The sequence below is a fragment of the Fusarium coffeatum genome, assembly GCF_003316985.1.
Source record: "Fusarium coffeatum strain FIESC_28 chromosome Unknown BRIP53273_contig_166, whole genome shotgun sequence".
Taxonomy (NCBI): domain Eukaryota; kingdom Fungi; phylum Ascomycota; class Sordariomycetes; order Hypocreales; family Nectriaceae; genus Fusarium; species Fusarium coffeatum.
This window is the reverse complement of record NW_022157959.1, coordinates 193,680-202,928: the sequence shown is the minus strand read 5'-3', so window position 1 is coordinate 202,928 and position 9,249 is coordinate 193,680. Positions and strand designations below refer to the sequence as shown.

The window sequence follows — 9,249 nt, the reverse complement described above, 5'->3', positions numbered from 1 at the left end:
ATGAAGTTCGCTACCGCTTTCGTTGGCCTCGTTGCCTCTGCTACCTACGCTGCTGCTGCCACCGTCACCTTTGTTACCCTCGATGACAAGGAGCGCACCATCATCTTCACCCCTGACCCTGGATTTGAGGGCCCCGAGTCCGTCACTGTCAGCAGTGCTAAGGAGGTTACCGTTGATTTCCCTGACAAGTACATCGGTAACTTCTACGCTGTCCAGAAGGGCCACGAGGACAAGCCTGGCATGCTCGGCGAGGTCACCTTCGGTGGCTGGAACGGCAAGACCTACTTCGACGTCTCTGCCATTGTCGACCCTAACGATAAGGACAACGTCAAGCAGATGTGGCCCAAGACTGGTGCCTCTCCCATGTCGGGTTGTGAGCAGTTCCCTTGCGACAACGCCTACTGGCTCCCCGATGATGTTCAGACCAAGGTTACTGAGGAGGTTGACCTCATCACTACTCTTGGTTCTGGCTCCAGCCCTTACAAGGCCAAGCGTGCTTAAGCGTCCCTACTGCCATTGCCCGGACGGTTCTTGATTTTCACTTCTTCACCTACCCCCTTTCTTCACCTTTACACGCCGCGGCGTTGAACACCGCATTGACGATGTCATGAATCCCTTTCTACACTACACGATTCTCGTTTTACATACCCTGAAAGATACCCCTCGTTTGTTGCAAAACCGAGGCCTTTCTTATAGACCTTTGGGCTGGAGCAGTTGGCGCTTATGGATGGATAGATTACCCAGGCAAGACAAGACAAGGACAAAACAGGACATGAGTTCCTCCAAACAATGCAGAGCGTCGTCACTCCCTTTCGCGCTTTTGCATCATCACAGGCTTGATGCCTCTTGTGTTAGCAAGAGGGTTGAGGCTGGCACTCGTTCTACATTCTACACACATTCTTACATTCGTTGAAAGACTTTTTACATAAAATTCTTTGTACATACTTGACTTGGAGCGCAAAAGCTCCCTTACAAAATGATGGGAATTATCCCTTTTTTGGACACGACCTTTAGACTTTAGACTTGGACATAGAAAACTGAACATAGATGATTGATCTTGACTCATTCGATGCCTTGAAAGAAACTTGACCAGTGAAGAACTTAGTGAAAACCATCAGACAAATTGAGTTGACTCGTGTGGTGTCACTCGGTGACAAAGGATAAGCCACATGCACGCTTGAAACAAACCCCTCCCCCTGAACGTTTCTTTTGCTAGCACACCTTGAACTGCGTTGTTTTCTCCTTATTGAGCAAACAAAGCACTGTTAGTTACAATGCATTACCAACCTTCAGCCTCCTGCTTACTCGGCACTCGGCCAACTGTCGAATCAAATCATTGTTTCTGCTTTTCGATCCTGACCGAGTTGAGGGAGACACGTCAGGTCAGCATCACGGCCTGATGTCGTGTCTGCAGGTACAAGGTTGATCCCCTGCCCGGGATGTAACGTCGTCACCAATACGTCTCTGCTGTAAATTTAGTACTTAGGTGTAGATAGCACAGAAAACCAGGATGGTACTGTATGTATTTGTTGAATAAATTCTCACAGGACGACCACTGTTGAATTGCAGGGCTTGTTGGTCCTGTACTATGAATTCTCCCTAGGGATGGGCAGGATATGCCAAGATGCTCTAAGAATAAACCCCCTTTGAGTTACAACAGATCGATAAATTGATTGATCAACACGATTGCAGATCACTACCTCATTGTCTCTCATCCCAACTTTCTTTTTTAAGGTTTACCCGTCAAAGTCTTCCCCTTGGCAATGATACAGCACAGTACATACATAGTTTCTTTCTTTGTACGACGGAAAAGCACATGTGATATCGAGATGATAAACATGGCCTCTCGACGCGGGATTGTCAATGTTTCCGCGCCCCTTGTCTGTACAACTTCGGAACGATTCTATTGACATGTGAATTTCATAGGAACTGCCTCATCCTTAGCTCCTTGGCCCGTGCTCTCGGGAAGGATCTCCAAGACCGCACTCGACTAAAGGAAGCGGCAAGATTCACGTATAGGCTGAATAGATGATCCAAATCGAAGTTGAATTACCTGAATTGATTGTATCGTTTCAGTATGTTTTGAAAATTCTGAACTATAAAAAGCAAAAAGTCATCGTCAATGACAGAAACGCCCTTGCCGGAAGGCGCAGCGCCAGAAGACCCTGCCGAGCTCTCGGAACCCGACCAAGCGGTTCCCGCCCAGATGAGACGGTTTCTCCCCGTGTACACATTCGAATTTTGCGCTGGTTGGAAGCAGGCGTCCGGTTGAGGCTTGAGACCTGGAATGCTGTGTGCTCTGGAATGCGGGTCGCGGGAAAAACACGATAAGCTTGACGCCAGCCGCCGTGTTTAGCGTACAGTAGTATAACTCTGAACTGTGGGAATAGACCCGTGGTGTACTCGTCAAATTCTGCGCAATATACAAGTTCGAGCCTATGACAGGACGGTGGAAGCCGGAAGCAGTTCCCAGTAACTGACTGAGTTGGGTAAAGCATCAACGTAAGGCGCACTTTGCACAATTGTGGTATGGTTCTTGGCCCAACAGTGGCACGATTATTCAAGTCGTCGCCATAACTAACTCTATTCCTTCTTCTCGGCAGGCTCTGTAGACTCTGCAGCCTCTGCGGAAGGACCTGTTTCGTTCTCTTTGGATTCATCATCCTTCTTTTCTGATGTGGGTTCGATAGCTGGTTCCACCGTCTTGACCTGCTTTGACTTGATGATCTTCTGAAGATATTCTCCCGTATCCCCGAACCCGTCCAGTTTGCCAAGTTTCATTGTCAGAAACTCAATATCATTATTCATACTAAGAGAGTGATTAGTGGATAGCCCGGTGGTGGACTGCATATTACATACCTCTTGAGGCCAGCTTCGGTCTTGGGATCTGCATCCCTGAGGCTTGACCCAAGCTGATCTCTGTAGCTGGAAAACACAGGAAGCATAATCATCTGGATCGATGTCTCAGGAAGATGCTTAGTCAAAACACGATGAAGAGTCGTCGTTTCCTTAGCCAATGTTTCCATGTATGAATGGACGCTCTTGCCTCCATCTGCTTCCCAATCGATTGTTTTCATCGTACGCGAATGAATGGCTGCTCGACCGCTCATAATCTCAACAAGCTTCTGGTAGATGCTGTCTTGATGCTCTTGCAACAGCCGCCTGATTTTGTCGAATTCACCCATGACATTCGACACGTTCGCTCCTGATCCAGCATGCCTTCGCACAAATTCTCTGACATGTGGAATGAGGGTAGCCGTGAAGGAGAGCGCTTGGGAGGCCAACGCTAGATGTTTGGTTGTGATGTTCTTTAGGCCAGCTGATCGAGTCGCTCCAGCACCCAGAATAAGTTGCGTGCATCTCGAGTTGAAAAGTTGAAGATACGCGATCAAGGACGTTGCAATATCAAGGGTCATTGATGGAATTCCATTAATGAGGTGAGAGAATTTGGCAATGCCTTCCAAGCACAGAATGGCCGATTTCGGTAGCATAAAGCTTTCCGAATCGATTGTGGCGGTTCTGGTCTTCTCTTTGCCGGTGCCATTCGTCTCGATATTCTCTTCTTCATTATGATGTTCCAACTCGGAATTGGAAATCCAAATCTTGGTGCTGTCGGTCCACTCTTGGGGATCGTGAGTACTGCTCCCCAGAATGATATTCAGCAAGTCCGTGTTCTTCTCATCGAAATCTTTGGCATTCCACTGGTCCGATTCCATGCCTTGAGCCAGCTTCTGCATCTCAGCGTCGCGATTCCTTTGCACGAAGTCTTTGATGTGTCCATTAACCACATTTTTCAGAGACGTGCCGCTTCGGCCGGATATCGACTCGCATTCGTTGGCAAAATAGAGATTGAGCGTGAAGTAACGCAGGAAAAGAGTTAGTGGCAGTTGCGCAGTCTGCTCTGCCCGAACCTTCAACACCTTGACAATCTTTTCAATCGCCACATCCACTGCTTGGCCAAGGAGGTTGGTAATATCCAAGCTCTTGTGCAGCTCCTCTTGAACTTCAAACACTGCGTTGTTCATCGGGTTGCTTGCGAATCTGTCTGGTCTTGGGCTAGAGATAGGCGACCTCACTGTAGGGGATTTTAGAGTGTCGCCCTGTGCACTCTCGGTGAGGGAGCTTGTGATCTCCAACAAGACCTTGACCTGAGTTGTAAGTCTCCTGAGTGTCTCCGTGACTCCGATATAGATTTTGACTAAAAGATCTTCGCCGTCTTCTGGGTCTAAAGCCCGCAGATTCCGTGCCAGAATAGACGACTTTTCTTGATTCGACAGATGGCGGCCACCGCTTGCAGTAGAGACCGACATCATTGACTCATTATCATCATCCGTGGAGCTGGGTAAAGGTCGTCTAATCAAGTTCCTGATCTCACGCAAGACAGCCTCTCGGTAAGCGATGGTTGCAGCCGCGATATGCTTCGCTCGGTGCAACCCAACCATGTTAGGCAACAGTGCAGCCTTTAATTCATCGGTATTCGTCAGATACGTTGGGAAAACTGAAGGAGACCTGACATGACCAGCCTTGGATCTATTTGCCGAAGCATCCCATCTAAGAAGAATCTCTGGAGATGACACTGATTCGACATGTCGACGCAAATCACGGATCAAAATATCCTGGAAGTTGGTCTCGTACGCCTTTCCAATGCGCGAACGTAAAAGGGCCAAATCCGCATTAACGCCTTGCAGAGCCGAAGCTGATCGCAGGTCCAGCAATTGGATTTTCGGTTGGTTGTCAGAAGTAGTGTCCCTTTCACCAGCAATAAGCTTTTCGAGCGAGTCGATGCTCGCAAGGGCCTTGTCGATTTCTCCCTCATTCACAAGCGTCTCACAGCCTGCAACACCATCCGCGATTTGCTTGAGCTGAAGCACGGCGTCGTTGAGCTGGCGCAAGTTTTCCTGCCGTCTTCGCTGGTGAACAATCTGCAAACCCTTGGTCGCAATCTCCTCGTCGAGCGCTTCGAGCTCTTTTCTGAGCGTCTTGATCCTCTCAACAGATTCCGCAGCTTCTGAGTGGAGCTCCTTCAAGGATCCTAATGCTGTGAAGAATGTTGTTGAAGCGGTCGAGATAGAATTGATGAGATGAACCTCAATAGTGTCCATGTACCACGACAGCTTTTCTTGTAGGATTGCGTTGGTTGCGAGAGCCTTCCGCGGCGCCGCAGCGCTTCCGTTGAGCGCACCTTTCGCATCTTCGGCATTGGCAGGTCGGATAACCTCGGATCGTTCGCTCACAATGTCGAATGTACGGGGATTTTCAAGATGGAACTCGTCGTCAAAGTATACAGTTGGGATGGTTGATAGCGGAGGTGGCCCTTGCGTAGATCTTCGAATAAAGCCAGCGCTTGGTCTTCGAACTGGACCCTGGCCATCATTTGAATTCATCGATGAAAGCGATGCAGTCGAGCCCTTGCGAGTTGGGCGAGGCTTTGGACCCGGTCGCAAATATCCATCACCACTCGAATCAGTTGGAGTATCTTGCCGATCGGAACGCTGCTCTTTGTTGTCCTCTTCGTCGCTTTCTTTCAATCGTTGCAGCTGGTCGTATAGTGCTCCAACCTTGGATAAGTATGGGCTAAATTCTTGAACGTCGACTTTTGTGATATTTGTCAAGGTGACCGGAGGAATATCTCGAGCAGTCGGAGGCTTATGCGCAGTCGAAGCTGGTGCGGAGGTGTGAGGCTGAAGGCCGGTTCGAACAATCGGGGGCTGAAGCAGGGTCGAGATAGCTTCCAGCGGTTAGCCATTGCGATGGAGGATTCCAAGAACAAGACAAACCATTTTGGCTTGATTCATACACCGAGGCAGCCAAACTGCTAGGAGCGCTGTCAAGCACGCCTCCTACTGAATGAATGGAGCTCGCTGTAGAGCCACGTCGCGCTGACGGGTGGGGATGCATTTGAGGATGTCTATGGTTGCTACTGCATCACATGTCAGATTCATAGCTTGAAAGCTTCTGAGAAGTATTTATGACTACCTATGAAATGGAAGCTCGCCATGGCCTATAGGGGATAAGGCCGCGAGGTTATCGGCAGACTTGGCTGCGTTGGGAGAGCTGGAAAACATGATGGGCGAAGCTCTAGATGGAGTGAGGCACAGGCCTGGGTGACGGATGAAGTTGGTAGATTATTAGGGTATCATCGCTGGAAAGATGGGAGCCAAACAGAAATACGTCAGTCAGCAGGTATTTGGACAAGATGGAAATGACAATTAAGTGAAGAGAAGAGAGGGACTGAAGGAAGAATCAAGAATGCGCCGTCATCACCAAAAAGGGTCTCGAGTAAGTTAAGTCAAGTTACTGCACCTGGGGTAGGTACCTTGTCCATCTAGACACCTTGTAAGTCGCAGCTTCCCCCCCTAGAACGATGATTGCCGTCACGTGATGAAGACCGTTTGAAGTTACGTACCCTGCAATTCTACGCGTCGCGCTTTCCAGGTCGTTAATTGATTTAGCTAAGGTTGCCCCTTGCAACTAGACCAAGCCCCTCATATCTCCCCTGTCTGAAAGTCAATTTCGGGCTTCACAACGACCAAGCAGAGGAGAAGAAGGGATACGATACGATACCTTATCATTCACAACCACAAACAACAAGATGGATCGCGGATCAGTTTACTCGACTCACGTCTATGAGCCGTCTTTCGGTGAAAACGGAGATACGCGACTTCAACGTCAGACGCAGCTTGAAACCTTCATCCTCGACTTCCGTATCGACAACAATTTCGTTTACAGGTTTGTGCTGCCCTGAGCATCATTCATGCATACACAAGACAATCACATGTGCTGACAATATTATAGAGATCAACTACGAGAGAATGCGCTACTCAAGAGATACTTCTGCGACGTCAACATTAACGATTTGATCAGCTTCAACGAAGATCTGGCACATCAATTGACCTCTGAGCCTGCCGAGATCATCCCTCTGGTAAGGAGCAAATCACAGCATCGCACATTGCACACAGCATATGTCTGACCAATACTAGTTCGAGAATGCGCTAAAGAAATGCACACACCGCATTGTCTTCCCCCACGAACCCAAGGTCGAGCTTCCTGAGCACCAGCTTCTTCTTCACTCAAACGCCGACGATGTCTCAATCCGAAACCTCGACTCCGAAACCATCTCACGACTGGTACGTGTGCCAGGTATTGTCATTGGTGCCTCTGTCATGTCATCAAAGGCAACAGAGCTCCATATACAATGTCGCAACTGTGGGCATACTCAGAATATTCCTGTCTTTGGTGGCTTCACAGGTGTCACTCTTCCCCGACAATGCAGTCGAAGCCGAGTTCCGAATGACCCAACGCCAAAATGTCCCATGGACCCCTATTTCGTCGCCCATGAGAAGTCTCGTTTCGTCGACCAACAAATTATCAAGCTTCAGGAAGCGCCCGATCAAGTTCCCGTAGGAGAACTGCCCAGACACGTTCTTATCTCAGCCGACAGATACTTGACAAATAGAGTTGTCCCAGGCTCAAGGTGTACTGTCACAGGCATCTTCTCCATCTACCAAAATAAGGCTTCCAAGAACTCCTCCACCGGCGGTGCTGTGGCTATTCGTACCCCCTATTTGAGGGCGGTTGGAATCCAGTCAGATATCGATCAAGCAGCCAAGGGAAATGCAACTTTCAGTGAAGAAGAAGAGCAAGAATTCCTGGAAATGAGCAGACGCCCGGACCTTTACGACGTCATGACTGACTGCATCGCCCCCTCTATCTACGGAAACCGTGATATCAAGAAGTCAATTCTCTGCTTGCTATTAGGTGGCTCAAAGAAGATTCTGCCTGACGGAATGAAGCTAAGAGGAGACATCAACGTGTTGCTTCTTGGTGACCCTGGTACAGCCAAATCTCAGCTGCTGAAGTTTGTCGAAAAGGCAGCTCCGATCTCCATCTATACCTCCGGAAAGGGCTCATCTGCAGCAGGTCTCACAGCGTCTGTTCAGCGTGATCAGTCCACTCGTGAATTCTACCTCGAAGGTGGTGCGATGGTCTTGGCTGATGGTGGAGTGGTGTGTATCGATGAATTCGATAAGATGAGGGACGAGGACCGAGTGGCAATCCACGAAGCTATGGAACAGCAAACTATTTCTATCGCCAAAGCTGGTATCACTACCATTCTTAATGCGCGGACATCAGTTTTGGCCGCTGCCAACCCTATTTTCGGTCGATATGATGATATGAAGACTCCTGGAGAGAATATCGACTTCCAGACCACCATCCTTTCACGTTTCGATATGATTTACATTGTCAAGGATGAACATAGCCGTGAAAAGGACGAGACCATGGCCAAGCACGTTCTTGGTATTCAGATGAACGGTCGAGGCGCCGAGGACATGACCGAGTCTGAAATCCCGATTGACAAGATGCGAAGATACATCACCTACTGCAAGACGTAAGCTATTCCCTCCTCTATCCTCTCTGCCTATACTAACCCTTAATAGTCGATGTGCCCCTCGACTTAGCAATGAGGCTGCTGAGAAGCTTTCTTCTCACTTTGTTTCCATCCGTCGCCAGGTCCATGCCGCTGAGATGGAGGCCAACACTCGCTCTTCTATCCCTATCACTGTCCGTCAGCTCGAAGCTATCGTTCGTATTACTGAGTCCCTTGCTAAGCTCACCCTCTCTCCCATCGCCACCGAAACGCACGTGGACGAAGCCATCCGTCTCTTCTTGTGTTCTACCATGGATGCTGTCAACCAGGGCAGTAACCAGGGCAGTCGCGAGCTGAACGATGAGGTCAACCGCCTTGAGGCAGAGCTGAAGCGTCGTCTTCCGATCGGATGGAGTACCAGTCTGTCCACACTCCGCAGGGAGATGGTTGAGGGTAAGGGATACAGTGAGCAGGGACTCAACCGAGCCCTGATGGTTCTGCAACGGAGAGACACAATCATGTTCAGAAACCAGGGAGCGCAAGTTTACAGGAATGGAGCTTAACGTGGAATCGATCTCAGTGTAATATTGGAAGGGTTCGTTTGCTATTTTTTCAGTAAAGGTCTTGGTGATAGACGGTGTTTACGAGTAATGAGGCGAAATCACAACCATTGTGGATGGACAAAATTTCAAAGATACCAACTCTTATCTGCATTATATATCTGCTCAAGTTTTAACGCTTGCCTCCTTTTCTATCTCCTATGTTAATATTGCTATACCATGACTTCCCAGTGATTGTCTTCCCAATCGTCCTACAATCGTCAAAAATGGCCACAGCTGTTAATGCCATATTCCATGACATTTTGTCCACCGTGTATTCAA

General features: G+C 48.8%; 3 protein-coding genes across 3 annotated transcripts; 2 read left to right on the top strand and 1 right to left on the bottom strand.

The window, feature by feature from the left end:
- Positions 1-501, top strand: FIESC28_07505 (uncharacterized protein; the record flags this gene model as incomplete). Its single annotated transcript, XM_031161645.1, has 1 exon — positions 1-501. One exon carries the CDS (start codon positions 1-3, stop codon positions 499-501), a length of 501 nt encoding a protein of 166 aa, XP_031014347.1.
- A 2,082-nt stretch (positions 502-2,583) lies between these two features.
- FIESC28_07504 (uncharacterized protein) lies at positions 2,584-6,065 on the bottom strand (the record flags this gene model as incomplete). Its single annotated transcript, XM_031161644.1, has 4 exons — positions 2,584-2,809; positions 2,860-5,728; positions 5,778-5,920; positions 5,977-6,065. 4 exons carry the CDS (start codon positions 6,063-6,065, stop codon positions 2,584-2,586), a joined length of 3,327 nt encoding a protein of 1,108 aa, XP_031014346.1.
- A 527-nt stretch (positions 6,066-6,592) lies between these two features.
- Positions 6,593-8,931, top strand: FIESC28_07503 (uncharacterized protein; the record flags this gene model as incomplete). The annotated part of the gene is made up of 4 exons (XM_031161643.1): positions 6,593-6,729; positions 6,796-6,922; positions 6,981-8,389; positions 8,439-8,931. The coding sequence occupies 4 exons, from the start codon at positions 6,593-6,595 to the stop codon at positions 8,929-8,931; spliced, it is 2,166 nt and encodes a 721-aa protein (XP_031014345.1).
- Between the last annotated feature and the right edge of the window lie 318 nt (positions 8,932-9,249).